Source organism: Magallana gigas, chromosome 2 (assembly GCF_963853765.1).
Source record: "Magallana gigas chromosome 2, xbMagGiga1.1, whole genome shotgun sequence".
In the NCBI taxonomy this organism is placed as follows: domain Eukaryota; kingdom Metazoa; phylum Mollusca; class Bivalvia; order Ostreida; family Ostreidae; genus Magallana; species Magallana gigas.
This window is the reverse complement of record NC_088854.1, coordinates 29,372,725-29,390,654: the sequence shown is the minus strand read 5'-3', so window position 1 is coordinate 29,390,654 and position 17,930 is coordinate 29,372,725. Positions and strand designations below refer to the sequence as shown.

The 17,930-nt window shown below is 37.0% G+C and overlaps 1 protein-coding gene across 1 annotated transcript; it reads right to left on the bottom strand.

The window, feature by feature from the left end:
* Positions 1 to 206: 206 nt before the first annotated feature.
* On the bottom strand, positions 207 to 2,868 carry LOC117688575 (uncharacterized). Its single transcript, XM_034466696.2, has 2 exons — positions 2,755 to 2,868; positions 207 to 2,401 (listed from the first exon to the last, which is right to left on the bottom strand). Exon 2 carries the CDS (start codon positions 2,307 to 2,309, stop codon positions 207 to 209), a length of 2,103 nt encoding a protein of 700 aa, XP_034322587.2. The 5' UTR covers positions 2,310 to 2,401; positions 2,755 to 2,868.
* Positions 2,869 to 17,930: the final 15,062 nt, after the last annotated feature.

Sequence of the window (17,930 nt, the reverse complement as noted above, 5' to 3'; positions counted from 1 at the left end):
TGCAAAGCACAAGAACCATCGATCGATTCCACCACATACCCAGAAGCTCTGCGTCCAGATGTGTTGAATCTACCAGCGCAAGAGGACAAGACATATTCCATCTCACTTCCACATTCTCCGAAGGCGTTGAAGAACTGTGAGACTGCCAGAGATCGGTTACTCTGTTCGTCTATCATGCAATAGAGTTCTCTAGACAAGTTTTTTCTTCATTGAGGGTACACTCTCACTAGTATTATTTTGGCACATGATTTTGATGTGTTTCCACGAGTGTTGCAAATTTTAGTACATTTGCTCATCACATTCACTGCTTGAGTAGAGTTCTCCCCCTCGTGAGCTTTCACAGGTGGAGACATCCTTGAGTCCTGGTGAAGTGCTGATGGGTGCTTTGTAGAGTTACAAATGTCACATTTCACAGTCACTTTACAGTTCGCTTGTATATGTTTCCTTGGTCCGCAGCACTTGAAACAGAGGCCATTTTCTCTGATGAAATCCTTCCTTTCTTGTAGCGGCCTTGTGCGAAATTGCCGACACGCATTGAGTGTGTGGTTGGTGCCATGGACTGGACAGCTCTCTGTGGTCACATCTGTTTTCCTAGATGATATCTGTGTTTTGGTAAAACCTGTCCCTCTGATGCGCTTAAGTCCATCACCCTGCTGTGCACTATTGGTAGTGTCATAAATGAAACTGGGATCATTGCGGATCTTTGCAATATTGTTCACAAACGTAGCAAAGACAGAAAATGGTGGATAAACTACACTGTGTTTCTGTTTATACTTGTTTGCTTCATTCGTCCACTTTTCCTGAATGTTTACAGGTAACTTTTTGACAATCGGGTTTATGCCTACTGACGAATCATAATATGCGAAGAGTTTCGTGTACTTCTCGTCTTGCATAATGGATTCTATCTCCATGATAATATCTGCCAGTTCAAACAGTTCACCCCTGTCTGTATTCTTTAAGGTAGGAAAAGCTGCAACTCTGTTCTTCAGGGAAGATTCAATACTCTCTGGGCTTCCATATCTCGAATCAAGCCGCTCCCATATCAGACCCAATGCTCTAGAGGGATCACGAGGGTTTGCTGAACGAATGTTGAGGGCCTGCTGCTTCGATTTCACTCCAAGATTCTGAATCAAGAGGTCAAGTTTTTCCATTGTGGAAGCACCAAGTTCATCAGTCACATTTTCAAATGTAGACTTCCAGACAAAGTAGTGTCCTGGAACATCATCAAAGGTAGAAAGTCTTGTGGGTATAAGCTGCTTTTTTGCTAACAACTTAGCCAGTTCATTGGTTTCACTTAAAACGTTTCTATCTTGATTAACAGCAACAAACTCTGGAGCGTTTGGGTTCAACAGTGTTTGCGTTTTCTCTGTTGGCGTAGGTAGAGTATGTTCAATATGCTTAGTGCGTGGCTGCGGCAATTCCATCGATGAACGCGGAATATATTCAATATGGTCAGGGCATACACTGGTGTTAAGGTTAACCGGTTCACTTGGTCTGTCTGTAGATTCAAAGTGATTGTGATGTTGAACTGTTCTAGTGTTCAGAAGTTCTCTTGGATTTTCTGTATATTGACCAGTAGTTTCATCATGATCCTGAGGATTGGGCTGCTCAATTGCGCACGCATTGTCTTCCTTCTCACCCAGGTCATCTTCACCTGTGTTCTCTTCACATGGTGGTATGTAGCTTTCTCCAAGAGAGTCATAATCAAGAACCATCTTAATAGCACTTAGACTTGATTTTGCCGCATCAAATTCTTTCTTGACCGAAAGTAAGCACTGGGCTGCCTTTATCTCTGCTTCTTTTCTCATCAACTCTGCTTCTTCCTTAGCGTATTTAAGCTTTGCGCGGGCTTCTTCAACTTTCGCTGTGTGTTGGAGTATCACAGATGTGAGATGTGACGATGCGGAGATGTGGCTGTGTCCGGACATCTGTGATTTCGCCCTAGGAACTGGAAGTATGGAGTTCAACTGTTTCAATAAAGTTGAAACTTTTTCTTGCAGTACATTTGCAATAAGTGCCCTCGAGGTTTCCTCTCTCTTAGCAGCTTCATGCCGCTGACCCTGTAAGTAAGCCGCATATTCTCCCGAAGCTCTTTCATATTGTTTCATAAATTTGGTGAGCGAGGTTTTGTACATCTTGGCCCGTTCGAGGTTCATGACAGGATTTTCAGCAATGTCCATAAAAATGGAATCAATGTCTCTCTTAATGTTTCCCAATTTAGAAACGTGTCTGTTAACTTTCTCATCGAATTCTTCCATCCCTACTGAAGTGATGGTCCTAGATTGTCTTAATGCCGGAGCATCCACCATACTGTCGACGAGTCTGTGTCCGGGTAATGGATTTTTTACTGTACTGTTTAATGTTTTATTTGGGCACAAACCTCTCGGAAGAGGGTAAAAAACTACAAATAAGACAACACACATTTAGACACAATCAATACACAATTTCACAACAAAAATATTGACAAATGACAATGTTGACTAGACTTATTAAAGCTGTAATTAGGACTTGTTGTTAACAGACTTTTAGGATAAAAACAATGAAAAATTACTCTAAACCATTACTGTGTTAATATATAAAAATGACCTAAATTGTCCGCCATATTTACGACGACCCAGTTACAAAGACAGATGATAGAAATGCAGAAATATGCAAATTATACAGAATGTTTACAAACTACACACAGCGTACATAATATTTAAAGAGTATTCGATCATTTAATACACAAAAAGAAGACATGGCAACAGAACTTACTCCATGAGGGGACAAAACACGCAAACAGTGTAAACCACGTTGTGTAAACAAAGACTGGGCGGAAACAAACAATAAAAACTAAAATTAAAACCGGGGACGGATATTTCCGGACACTACAGCGTGCTTTGGCCATGAATTGGCGGTCCTGTAATGGTAGGAAGGTACACTTGCTGAGAAAATGATTATCAGGCCGACCGGCTGTTTTACAAAGGGGACAGGATCTAGAACGATAGGCTGTAGTGTGTTGTTTATTGGTAGGCTTAGACTTATTTACAGCAGTTCTCATGGCCTTAGCATCTTCAGATGTCCTGAGCTCCTCCAACAATGAATCAAGTGCCTGTGAAATCTCTGGCTTGATAGATGCCAGCGTCCTTGCTCGAAGTTCTGTACCGTATCTCTGTTTGACGAGTTTTGGAAGCTCAGGGTGGAGCAATCGTAACCACGTTAATACCACGAAATTTTCCATTGACGGGCTCAGTTCCTCATCGTCCTCAGGTGTTTGGCCATGGTGAGTTATACCAATATCCTTACGCAATAGATTGTCCTCAACAAAAGCTGTTAAACGCTGGAAGAGGTCCTCAGGGCGCTCGCTCGGGTCGTATCGTATGGAGTCAAAATCGATGAAGTGGGTGCCAGTGGTTTGAAAACCATAATGGAGTCGAATTGTCTGCCAAATTTGATCAACTGACGTAGAATTTTTAACGATTGTGTTCCTAGAAATAACAGGGCAGTAGTTTGCAGTCTGGCCCAACATAAGCTCAAGCATTTAACTTTCTGCATGCGAGTGAGGCGGCTGCCTTCGGGTATCGATTCGTCGTCGTCGGCGAATCCACGGAATGGAGTATTTTTGGTCTTTTTCTCCCACCATGTTCCGGTAATGAGGAATGGTGCGAAGTTTTTATCAAGGGACAGTGTATATAACAAGTTCTGTCTCCAATTTTCGAACGTGTTGACAGTCTCAATCTTTGTAAGGCACCAACGTTTTGGCGCGAGAGACGTACTAGCCATGATTTGTAGTAAAGCCAACACAATATCCAATACACACACGTGTCCACGGTAATAGATAATTACGGTGTGATTAAAGTACCTTATGTTCACTGAACGTCACGAAATTTCAACTCCGCACTGAATGCTTTAATACATAAACTTTTTAAAACAATAATTATAAATTTATTTCATTGACAAACTAAGATCAGAGACACTAAAGAAACCAAAAAACTATGTTGTTTGTTATCGTCATTTTACTTAACATATGTTTTAAAAAAAGTTTATGTATTAGAGCATTCAGTGCGGAGTTGAAATTTCGTGACGTCAGCTGATGGCTATCGAGCCTCGGGACGAAACTCAAAGTCTGCATGAATTTTAGTTGATAGCATTATCAATGCGTTATATTTAACCTTTAGGACGAAATGTATAGTGAGAAATATCACATTTGAACTCAATGTTACACGCAAACCGGTAGGCATATCTGATTTATGTGGCAAATTGACGCCGGGATCGACAAGGGGGTCAAAATGGCGTTACACACCTTGTGTATTTATATATAGTAGGGATATAATTTTTCAATATATGACTTATTAAGCGACTGATTGATAAAAATTCAGGTGCCTGTGGACTAATAATATTTATTTTAGTTGACGATTTCCAAAACTTTCTAAAATATGGCGTGTAAAATGTATGCAAGGATTAAGAAATGTGCCCTTTTTTATGATTATTTATTTACTATCTTAACAAGTTTTCAATAGATACCTTTTCTGGTTTTTAGAAACTTCCGGAATAATGGCCTTGACGTCACCTGTCGCATACAGAATCATTTCGTCTGTCATTGGTCGTTTGGCCCACAAATCACCTGGCACTGTCATCCACTCAGTTTTATACATGATTAAATGCAGTTTAAAAATAATTTTGTAATTTATTAATTTAAATTTAATAATTTTTTCTTTCAAACTAACATCTAAAAAAAATATCCATCAATAATCTAATCAGCTTATCTACGTCCTTGGTGCTCTTGAATGACTAAATTGGCCACCTGAAAAACGAATAAGAAATAAGATAATTATACATATAGATTACAACTCTGATATACTTTAATAACTGCATTCACTCAAGAACCTGTATAATGTTCGGCGATTTGGGATTATTTTCTACATCATTACAAATGCTTGGTAGCCAAGTAAAAAGTATGACATACTTGCGAAAAAAATATTCAAGAGTCAAAAAACATGAATTTGTTCAAAGCACCCAATTTCATAGTGTAATTGTAACTTGCTAACGCTACACTTTGGTTTGATTTGTTCTTCTGACACCAGGTACTTTTACTGGCAAGTACCAAACCCAAATATAAGTAAATAAAATAAAGAGTCTGCTGTAAAGTCTCACAATTTATTGATACACTCAAAACAAACATTAATTAAATTCCTGCCCTTTTTATTCACTGAAATACCCTCATAAATTCACAACAACTTTAATGTTTAAATAGTCTGATTCAGACAAATTCTGAATGTGACTTAGGCCTAACTTAAATTACCTATATGATTTAAATATAAACACTGATAAAAATTCCCAAGAAGTTTATAAGATCTGATTCAGATATTAATCTGAAAATATGACCTTAATTAATTATAATTCACTAATTAACTTTAAATTAATTGATCCGATTTCCAAATTATGGAAATATGTGATCAAAACCTAATCTCTTAAACCCAATTAAATTTCCAATAGAATAAATTACTTACATCTTTAAAACCCCTAAAATTGCAGACTAGCGAAAATTTACGGATTCGCGCTATATATACCCCGTTCATATCCGTTAAACCCTATCACTTCTAAAAATCGTCTACTAAAGACAGATTTTGTTAACAGTAAACGGAATACATCCCAAATAACATAGTTCTATGAATAAAAATCACAAACAATTAAAGTTAAATTTTTAAAACACTACTTTTCATTCAACATATCAAGTATCAATATAAAAATATAATTTTGTTTACTTCGATGTCAATTTCAATGAAATTCACCGGGTATGAATATTTATAAGGGTGAACTCTAAAAAAGGAAGTTTGACCCGGAAGTAGAGGTCAACTTCGGAACAGCAAAACAGAAATGCATACATGTGCAAGAAAAACAAGTGAAATACTCAATAAAGAGGAACTACAGAAACAAGAGGATAAAGATACAAATAGATAATGATATTACAACCCCGTAAGTACACAAATAGCCTTTTAAAAACAAACACATAGGCTGTAAACGTATAACATAATATGATTTCGAATTTCCTCTGTTCTGTAAATACGGTTACAATTTATAACAATATGAATAATGCATAAATAACAAGTGATTTTCTACCAACCCTAAATATAGGATTCAACTCTTCCAGATCACATATATGTAATCTAATTATAATCATTTTATAAACATTATTCACATAAATTCACATGGCAAAAGATACAGGGGAAGGGGAAGTGTCAAAACACATATTTTGACCTATTTAAAGATAAGAACCAAAACTCTACATTTATCCCCCTCTTAATTATAAGTTTGCAGTGTCCTCACGGAAACTTAAGAAAATTCATATACACAAAAATCAAAATTTAAATACAACTATAAGTAAATAATTCATTCGAATATATAGTCTTTCACTTTCTCCAACTTCTCCGTCTAGGAGGTGTCCATCTCCTGGGTGGTGTCCTTGGCCTGTTTGGTACTGGTTCCCTTGGTCTTGGTGATCTTGACCTTCTCTTGTTGACAGGTTCTTCTCTGTCCAGTTGTCTAGTATCCTTCATTTCTTGTAGTATTGCTGTCTGGCGTTTCATTTCCCCCATCATGTGGTGCAATACATCATGTATCATAAATAGGTGATTGTTCATGGTATCTACCTTCGATATCAGGATTTCCTTTTACTGTGACTGTTGTGAACCTTTCTTTTCTTTCACTCGGTCTTCCTCCTCCTCACTCTCGCTGTCACTTGTGCCACTGTCAGAGCTGCTGCTACTGCTGGAATCTCGCCTCTTTCTCTTCTTCTGGTCTCTTTTCCCACCTTCCTTTTCTTCAATAATGTTTGCCTCACCTCCTTTCTCTACATTTTTCTCTTTCCTCTCTTGTCTCTTTCCCTTTCCCCTTTCCAGCACCTATTCCTCCTTGGATGCGCAAGTGCCCTGCAGACTTCTGGGAGGAATCATACCCTAAAATCTTGTCAAGAAAATCAAGATTTGGTTCACAGCTGAGGAAGTCATCTATTATAGGAATGGCAGCTGCTCCTATAGACTCAGTAGCTAACAGTGGCTCTGGTGTATTCAGGACATCCTTAGCTGGCTCGACATCGACCACAGGGTATGATGGAGCGGTATTTCTTGGTGGGGATGCTAAGTCAGGGACGACAGTTGTCCGTCTTAACCGGCTGGCCCACAGATCATGTGACTCCTTCCTTCCCATCTTTGCAAAGTGGTTTCCCTCCACCAATAGTATGGGGTCTTTATTTTCATGTAAGTAGCTCCTCCCATTATCTGCCAGACCTTTTGCTGCCTCAGCATGCTTCGCATAGTGTGTAACATGATCTACTAGTTTCTTCTTCTCTGTTGCTATAAAATGGCAGAGGCTACAATAAAAGGGCACACTGTCAAGGGGGATGTGGTACTTGTAGATGTGCGGAATCACATGTCTCTTCTCTCCCTGGTACTGGTCACACAGAAGACATTGGTAGGCCCTTCCTCGTCTAAGGATTTCTTTCTCTAGATCTGCCATCTGTTTGTAAAGTATACACACAAATAATAAGAAACTTAATAAATTCTAAAGAGCCACCCCCCCCCCCCCCCAACCATATAAAACCCTCAAATCTGCCCTGACATCTATCTTAATAAAACTTCTGTTTTTAGGAGACTGTACACCATTCTGGTTTGTCTTCTCCTTCATACTTCTTCAGCTTGTTATGATGAACAACGCGAGACTCGTTCGGACCCAAGTGAATGTTGAATATCAAATCGTTAAATTTCCGCGTAATTACACACGGACCGAGATAAGTTGGTTGTAGTTTCTGACAGACTCCTATCCTTCTGCCAGTAATGACGGATAGTAGGACTTAATTTGCTTACTTCTGAATCCTCTGATTCTGTGTTACCCACTGGTAAATTTTTTTTATATCAGTATCATTTTGCTACAGCTCAGTCACATTGATTTTACCTGACAGTGGAGCAGGGTTATTTCCCCTTGATCTAGTTGTGATCATTCTAATAATGTCAGTTGATACTCCAGGAGTTGACTTCTTACATTCTGTGATTTCTTGTTCAGGCTGGTCCTTTAACAACTGGCTCATCATCTCCTTAGTCTTTTTCCTGCATTTACTGCATGGTCCACACTTTAAAGGGAGTGTCTCCAGATTGTAAATCTCATAATTTTCACAAGTACATTGCTTAGGATTTATACACATTCGAGACAGGGAATCAGCATTCCCATGCTTTTTACCTGGCCGGTACTGGATACTAAAATTGTACTGGGATAATATCTCTATCCAACGTGCAATACGCCTCTTCGGTTCTTTGAGACTAAATAGCCAAACCAAAGCCTGGTGGTCGGTCCTAACAATAAACTCTCTTCCTAGTAAATATTGTTTATAGTACTCAATGAAATATCTCACAGCCAACAACTCTTTATCTGTAACACAATAATTCCGCTCTGATTTTCCTAAAGTGTGGCTTCCATAAGCTACAACCTTTTCCTGTCCATCTTGTTCTTGGCTGAGTACTGCCCCGATGGCATAATCACTGGCGTCAGTATCCAATATGAATCTCCCGTGGTCTTTTGGGTAAGCCATTATATCAGCTCCAGTCAATGCACGTTTTAATTGATTAAAGGACTGCTCACACTCTTCCGTCCAATCAAATTTGGCGTTTTTGCGGGTCAAGTCAACTAGGGATTTTGCTATTTGAGAATAACCTGCAATAAATTTCCTGTAGTAATTATCCAACCCCAAGAATCCCCTTACTTCCCGTACATTCCTAGGAACTTTCATCTGTACCAGTTTTTCAACATTTTCAGGATTAGGTGAAATTCCCAATTCATTTATTACATGACCAAGAAAAGTAACTTCCTTTTGTAACAACTGGCATTTTTCTGGCTTAAGTTTTAATTTTGCTTGCCTGATACATTCAAAGACTTGTGATACTCTTTCCATGTGCTCTTCTACAGATGATCCGAATACTACTACATCATCTAAGTAGATAAGGCAGATTTTCCATTGAAGACCCTGAAGTACCAATTTCATCAGTCTTTGGAATGTTGCGGGTGCACATGAAAGTCATAGGTACTTGATGGTAGCCAGAAGTAAGGTCAACTGTGGAAAAATACTTGGCTCCGGCAACAGCATCTAAGCAATCTTGTACTCTTGTCAGTGGGAAAGCATCTGGATTTGTGACTGCATTTAATTTCCTGTACTCAACGCAAGGTCTAATCTTTCCGTTTTTCCTCAACACCAAACAGAGAGGACTTGCCCAGGGAGATCTAGATTTTCTGATTATACCATTTTCCTCCATTTGAGATATAATTTTTCTTTCTTCCTCTGCATAGGCTAATGGTAATCTCCTTGGAGGTTGCTTAATTGGTTTAGTGTTTCCGGTATCTATAGAATGCTTGACAAGGTCAGTTATTCCTAAATCAGAGTCAGATCTGGAAAAAATATCTGAAAATTTGCATAACACTTTCCTTATCAGTTTTATTTCTTCTGAGCTCTTGCCTTCAGAGGCCTGGTTAAATATGTCTTGTAAATGTTCTGGAATTATACAAGGGGTCTACATAGTATTGACCTGGCGAAGGGTTGACTCATTAGCATCATCTCCCTGTTCTGGTATCAGGATTACCTCCCCTTCTATTTCCTCAGCAAAGCCAATACAAGTATCCTGATAAAGTTGAACAACACTAGAGAATGGATTTAATACCTTACCTTATTTGTTACCTCTTTTTTGTGTCAATCAAACAGTTCGCGAGCATTACTGAATTTTTCTCCAAAAAATTTCTATTAATTTCTATTGGTTCTATTAAACATTGAGATGAATTATCTCCCTCTCCGATACGTTGTACATATGTATCAACCACTTTCTCACTCAGCGGAGGAATACTGTAGTTGTCTGCCAAAAAGAACCTTTAGCACCAATAAGGGTGATCTGACTCTGATGATTGGTATCCTTTCATGCCCTAATTCTAAAGAGGTTGCTTTCAGGTTGATCTCTGCCTCCCCTATATCATTGTACATCAAAAAATCTATTCCAATCAATCCGTCATCTTGGATATCTGCAACAATAAACTCAAAACTCAATTCAACATTGCTAAGTTTGATCTTGAAAAGAGTCTTTCCAAATTCTACAAGTGGATCTCCATTTACAGTCGTTAACATTGAGGACTTTTCTAATGTCTTTGCAGTGTTGTCGTAAATCCTCTTCGAAATCACAGACTTCACTGCCCCTGTATCTTTTGTGAAGAATATCATGATATCCTCAAGTGTGCCGTTCAATACCATCAGCTTTTGGTTGCTGTCTACAAATTAAATATCTGTTAGCTTGAATGAGGTTCGCTGGCTCTGTCACTCTTTCCCTACAGGTGTTATCATCAGACACTAGTCCTTCACCGTGACCCACTTCATCCCCCATCTCTGTCATAATGACTTCCTCTGCATTATGGCCTATGGAAAGGTCTTGGGTCATTGAGTCCTTCACCTCACCTACATCTGTAATATCAAAGCCTCACCCCCCCCCCCCCAAGTAATCCTTGACCCCTTTACTCTGGCCCATTCATCACCCATCTTCTGCATAATGGCTTCCTCTACATTATGTCCCATGGAGTGACCTTGGGTCCTTGAGTCGATCACCTCAATCTCACCTGAACTTAAGTCATTACCTGTACTTTCAAATAAATTATTGTTCTCGTTGTTACGTGATTCACTTGTTAATTTAGATAGGCCCTCTTCATCACCTGGGGCCTACTGAGCCGACCCGCTGCAGTTTAACTGTGACTGTCTGGAAATGAATTCTCTCGCATTGGTGTTGAAAGCGGTACGATTACCTAATGTTCTGTGTCTTTCATTCGTGCTCCTGTTCATCCTCCGCGAACAGTTCCTGGAAATATGGCCAGGCTCCTGGCAGGTAAAACAAATTATTCTCATTGTTAGTACCGGTAGGCTTACCTGAGAACTGGCTTTTGTCATTTGAGTTATGCTCTTTCCCTTTCATATCAGCCAACATGTCTTTGAGCATTCCTTCCAAGTCTTGTTTGCTAATACAAATCATATCTGCCTCCTTTGGCTGTTCAGTTTGGTCAGGTTTTTCATTTTTCTTTCCTCCTCGTCGTGCAGTCACGGTCTTCTTCTTGGTGATTCCCGATGTTGGTATTTCGAGCAGCCTCAAAGTAATGTACTACATGGTGGACGGCTTCCTCAACAGTGTTTGGCTCCTTGTTCAACTCAACATGCATCCGGGCATTGTTGTTATGCAGCTCCATCAAAAATCTCCTCAGCAGATCTTATTGCCTCGTCTCTGCTCCTCGCTTTGGATATGCCTTGTCATAAAGCTGTTTAAGTTCCGCTGCATATTCCTCTGCAGATTCTCTGAGGTTTTGATTACGACGAGAAAATTGTGTCACATATGCTTTAGTTGTTTCAATGACGTCAAACCTCTCCCTCATCTACTGGACCAGAGTTTTATATTGAGATGTTACTGCTGGTTTCAGTTGCCAATAAACAAACTCCGCAGCCTTACCTTGAATCCTTGGTAATAGTTGTTGTAGTTTTTCATGTTCATCCCATTTATTGAGATAAGCAACTGACTCGAACCTGTTGTGCCACACTTTCCATGGCTCCGTGCCTGTAAAGGGGGGTAACTTGGCCCCAAAGGTTTTACTATACCTTCCGTCTTTTATTAGACTGGAGGTGTTTCCTGTTGAAACACAGCTTCCATTAGCATCATCTTCAGTGGACGAGGAGTCTGTACGTACCTCCCTTGTAAGTTTGCTACATGTACTAGAGGTCAACTGACGCTTTACTCTTGAGTTTGTAGTACGGGAATGATGGGTAGAAACAGTAACTAATTTATCATGTAGTTTCTTATTGGTACTAATTTTTCCATTCAGTTTTTGTACCATTGACCTCATCTCTGTCATTGTGGTCGTCACTTCCTCAATGAGAGCTTTGAAAGTACCTACAATCCCTGCTTTCTCCATGTGTTTTCCAACAGCTGTCTCGTCATTCTCTGACTCTGCTCGATAGAATGGTGGTCGTGAACTTACAAGTGGAGATCTTACACGAGTAGAGGTAGGGGTGTTCCTCACAGATGGAACTACGAATCTTACCTCGTCTTGACTACTAAAGTCTGTCTCTGCTTTTGCCCCTCTGTGGGAGTTTGAGCCTACCTTACATGTATTTGAGTTCCCAATGAAGGAGGGTTGTTGAGTAGGTAGACCATTATTGTCTGATGTACATGCTGTATCTCTTGTTCCTGTCATTACCATCTTTGGACTGTTTCCTATATTTCGTTTTACCAATACCTCATCAGCTGACTACCCATCCCTTTGAGGGTCTACATCACTTGACTCTAAATTGTCATCCTGTCTCAAAATTGTTTACCCTTCTCTTGTGTGCTCTTGTCTCATACATTGTATCTGTGAGTCCGTTTCACTGGATCCTAATTACATGTATGTACCAAAAATATGTAACGGACTAACACTACACTTTGGTTTGATTTGTTCTTCTGACACCAGGTGTTTTTACTGGCAAGTACCAAACCCAAATAAAAGTATATAAAATAAAGAGTCTGCTGTAAAGTTTCACAATTTATTGATACACCAACTATTTCTTACAAGACAGAAAATTAATAAATAGATAGCCTCCTCAAAACAACATTAATTAAATTTCTGCCCTTTTTATTCACTGAAATACCCTCATAAATTCACAACAACTTTAATGTTTAAATAGTCTGATTCAGACAAATTCTGAATATGTGACTTAGGCCTAACTTAAATTACCTATATGATTTAAATATAAACACTGATAAAAATTCCCACAAAAGAAGTTTATAAGATCTGATTCAGATATTAATCTGAAAATATGACCTTAATTAATTATAATTCACTAATTAACTTTAAATTAATTGATCTGATTTCCAAATTATAGAAATATGTGATCAAAACCTAATCTCTTAAACCCAATTAAATTTCCAATAGAATAAATTACTTGCATCTTTAAAACCCCCAAAATTGCAGACTAACGAAAATTCACGGATTCGCGCTATATATACCCCGTTCATATCCGTTAAACCCTATCACTTCTAAAATTCGTCTACTAAAGACAGATTTTGTTAACAGTAAACGGAATACATCCCAAATAACATAGTTCTATGAATAAAAATCACAAACAATTAAAGTTAAACTTTTAAAACACTACTTTTCATTCAACATACCAAGTATCAAAATAAAAATACAATTTTGTTTACTTACGATGTCAAATTCAATGAAATTCACCGGGTATGAATATTTATGAGGGTGAACTCTAAAATAGGAAGTTTGACCCGGAAGTAGAGGTCAACTTCGGAACAGCAAAACAGAAATGCATACATGTGCAAGAAAAACAAGTGAAATACACAATAAAGAGGAACTACAGAAACAAGAGGATAAAGATACAAATAGATAATGATATTACAACCCCGTAAGTACACAAATAGCCTTTTAAAAACAAACACATAGGCTGTAAACGTATAACATAATATGATTTCGAATTTCCTCTGTTCTGTAAACACGGTAACAATTTATAACAATATGAATAAATAGATTTTTAATACTAATTCAAGTTATGCAAATTTCACCTACTCGGACAGTTGTGAGTGTTGCAGGAAGTAGAGCTAGTTGTTGATCCACTACAACCGTTTCCTCCGTATGCTGGACTAGGGTTCATACAAGATCGGGATCGAGATTTTGTCCCACTGGCACACGTTTTCGAACAACTTCCATAAGAAGACCAGGCTGTGAAGCCTGCGTGAACTTTTAAATATTGTAAACTTTATTATTGTTGTGAATGTAAAACGTACATGTATAACTTGATAAAATGAAATGAGCAAATACTGTTTTGATAATTATTCATTACGTAAGTTCAAATCACCAAATCATACTTGGGCAATAATGGGTGTTACAGGAAGTGGAACTTGAAGAGGAACCAGAGCAGTACGATCCACCACCAGATGGCGCTGGGTTGTTACAGGAGCGAGACCGACTCTTTGTTCCGCTGGCACAACTCTTGGTACAACAATCCCAGCTGCCCCACCCTCCCCAGTTGCCGTTGACTGCTCGACCTATTTAAAACCAAAGAAGAAAAATTTACAGTTGTTACATGTATCAATTTAAATTTTTTTCGGTAAACAATGTTCAGCATGCAATGCATAATTATACAAACTGATCATTTATTACATTTACTTAATTTGCCGTAAGACAGATCCCTGAGTATCAAAAGTATATCATGTAGGTCGGACTAAAATGTTTATTATTTTTGATTATGATGTTCGAAAACAATTATGGAAACAGATTCTCTCTCTCTCTCTCTCTCTCTCTCTCTCTCTCTCTCTCTCTCTCTCTCTCTCTCTCTCTCTCTTAAGGGGAATATCTTTTGTTCAAATATGTCTATAAAGTTAACATAAATACGGGTATCGCACTATATTTTGCTTTTTATATTTTCTATAATCATATTTGTCAAATCCTATCATATTCGTAAATTGCAGATAAGTTATGACTTTGAAATGTTTACATCTATATATATTTTTTCAATAAATCTATACATAAGAAAAATGATGAATTCGCACTGTTAAGTTACATGTATATGAATGTAATATCTAATATGAATATAATTATATTTATTTACTTTATTTTATTAACTTTATTTTGTAAAAATATAAATGTACCGGTATATGTTTCATTATTTTCTTATTTAATTACCTATCCAGGGGACCCCTGGCACCCCAGGTGAGGTTTATAATGAGGGCCTCTTCGTAGGTTTTGCCTCAAACAAATGTAAGTAATTTCAAATAAACATAAAAAAAATAATAAATAAGGGTATAATACATATAACATAAAAAAATAAATAAATACGAATATAATAAATAGATAAAAAAATAAACCCATACGTCTAACCTATCATATTTAACGTTACAGATCATAAATTAATCGTAATATTTATGATAATAACTAATCTAGGTTATACATGTATATCTAGCAAACGATCATTATTTCATCTCCACTTTTCACAAGGGAATTGGGTTATTAATTATTTTGAATTTTGTTGGTTTCTCATAGTTAATATTAAAATCTACGTCCTATATCGGTATCATCAAAATACAATTTAATAAAGATATCAAAGAAGTGTATTTTCATAAACATTGTTAGAAAAAAATACCATTTGAAGGTTTACGTTCCAAACCCAATACAATTTGTAACAAGAGGTCCATGGGGCCACATCGCTCACCTGAGCAACAATGGGCGTTCAAAAGATATTGTGCCATATGGTCCCTCGGTAGAATAACAAAATATAAATATTGTAAAGTATTCGAATTTTACAGTTCTTTTTGCATACACGTAATCTTTGACATTGTACCTTCATGAAATACTATTTTTTACTAGAATAAGAAAATCCCACGCAAGATATAAAACTAAACATTTGGTAGGGGTACACTGTTAAGTTGTTTACTTCCAATTCCCTATATTTTCGTTCTGCCCCCCCCCCCTCCCCTACTTTGTAAAGCGATCAAAATATATGAGAGCATATAGGTACATTTTTTTCACCAACTACTTATTAGTTATTGTATTTTCAAAAAAGAATAATAGTTATTGTTTCTTATTTAAAAAATCCTACTTGTATAGATATGAAAAAGAAAATTGTACCTCAATGTTATTAATTCCTCAAATTAAAAACATTCAAAAATTTAATTTGTCTTTTCCATTATAAATTAATTGACTGTTATTTACCTCGCGTACAAACCAGGATAATTTTCCGCTGTGATATTTTCTTAGTAATAGCAATAATTACTTTATCCCCGCAACAGAAATGTGTCAGAACTATGGAAACTGTTTTAAAGATGTCGTTTTTATTTACTCGTGTCTGAAAAACTATCAAAATTGATGTAGATTTCACATTATTTATTGTATAAAGAGGGGGCCCCAGAGAGTAGCTATATACAGAATATCATTCTTTTATTTTGTTTGTACAATTATTTAACATCATACTCCAATTCATATAGAATTTCTAATGTTCAACCAAAATTTCAGCGTCAATCATAGAATTATAAGCAAGGTACAGAGCTCACAGTTCGCCTAGGTTTGAGTCATAATTTGTTCACATGAGTTTATTACATTTAGCTTAAGATTTTTAACTTGGTACATGTATTTCCTATTCAGCATTTAAAATGGATAAAAAGAATGGCCTAAGATTTTCAATTCTTTTATTCACTCAAGACCAGTTCACTGGTATTTGAGGTTCAAAATCAGTTTATACAAATGTACACAAACACAGTCCAGTGGCGTAGCGCCCTTTACGCAAAAAAGCAAATGAATACACAACATTATGCAAAGCATAAGTCTCATAAACTCATCGAATTGCCTCTTAGGCTCCATGGAATAATCTGCATATTTGAATCAATATGTGGGCGAAGTTACAGTATACCGCATTGACTTTCATGTTATTAGCTAAAAGAATATCTTACGATAAAATTATTAAAATGAGATGAACAACTTTTTAACTCCTTTTCAGTTTATATATTCATACTAAAACCTGGAAACACAATCAATTTTGAGTTTATGTCTGCCTGTCTGTCTATACTTAATTTAAAGTCGGCGGGTGATTCAAATTTGAACAAGGTCACAAAAATAAACTTGATCAAAAGTAACATTTTGAGACAATATCTCATCATGCATCAAAAAACCTGAAAATCCAAAAGCTAAAACCTTTAATTAGAAATTCGGGAGATTCCGCCCCCTGCACTTCCTACTGATTTTGAATACATTAAAAAAAATCTAGCTACGCCACTGCAGTCAAGTACCACATGTACAGTAGGAGTAATAATGACGAAAAAAGGTTAAGTTTACAATACAATAAGTTGTTAAAGTTGGTTTCTGGAAGAACAGGCTTTGAAAATTTTCTTTAAAAATATTGACAATTTTTTTTTTACTTTTTTAATCTTTAGTTTTTAAGATCTGTGTACAAACATAGAATTGTGAGCAAATCTCTGTATCTTGCTTATCATTCGAAGCTTAACACTCAAATATGGTTAGTAAATAGAAATTGTAAACAATTAAACACAAGAGAGATGCACTATAACAAATAAAGAACAATTTATTTTTTCGAAATGAATCATATATATATATACATGACTTTATACCTACATATTTCCGTCAGCGATATCAAACTCTATTTAAACTGAATTAACTCGAGAAAATGCCGAGCATCTTAACAAAACCTACTGCATTAATCTACCATTACGCAAAAGATAATGCCGAATTACCGATAGAATGAGTTGTATTTCAGTACATTTTTGATACATCAGATTTTGCTTCATTTGCGCAGGTAAACAGTTAACTGTTTGATTTACCGAAGTCTCTGTTTGGTTTGATACGTAAAAATCACGAAATACAGACGATAGTTCCCAGGTTACAAAGCATAAATAATGAAAACGAAACGAAAATCAAAACAAGCTAACACCAACGTCATGTGTGAAAACTGTCAACGCATTGAAATATTTAGCCTCAATTTACTTCACAAAATCGGCACCAATATATTTTGCATGTTTCAAAAATTTCCCTTCATACGCGAACTGTTGCAGAACAAGCAAATTCATCAGAGTCAGATCGACCCTTTTTCGTATAATGTCATGGCTGCTTTAAACAAAGAACCTCGTTTTAGAAGTATGGAATACGAGTCTTGGTAAAATGGGTATGCTAACCCGGGCCGTGGCAAAATAAAAGCCGGGGCAGATCGGCAATTCCAAATACGCATTATTTTGCAGCAATATTTACAGCGAATACAAATATACAGATCCATCAAATATCCTGAAATTTTTAATAAGATTCGCAGATTAATAACTGCCAATCTTTTGTTTTGCCCAGGCCAAGTCTTGCCTACCCATTTTACCGGATGCCGAACCCGAAGCTATTAAACTGATTGAAAT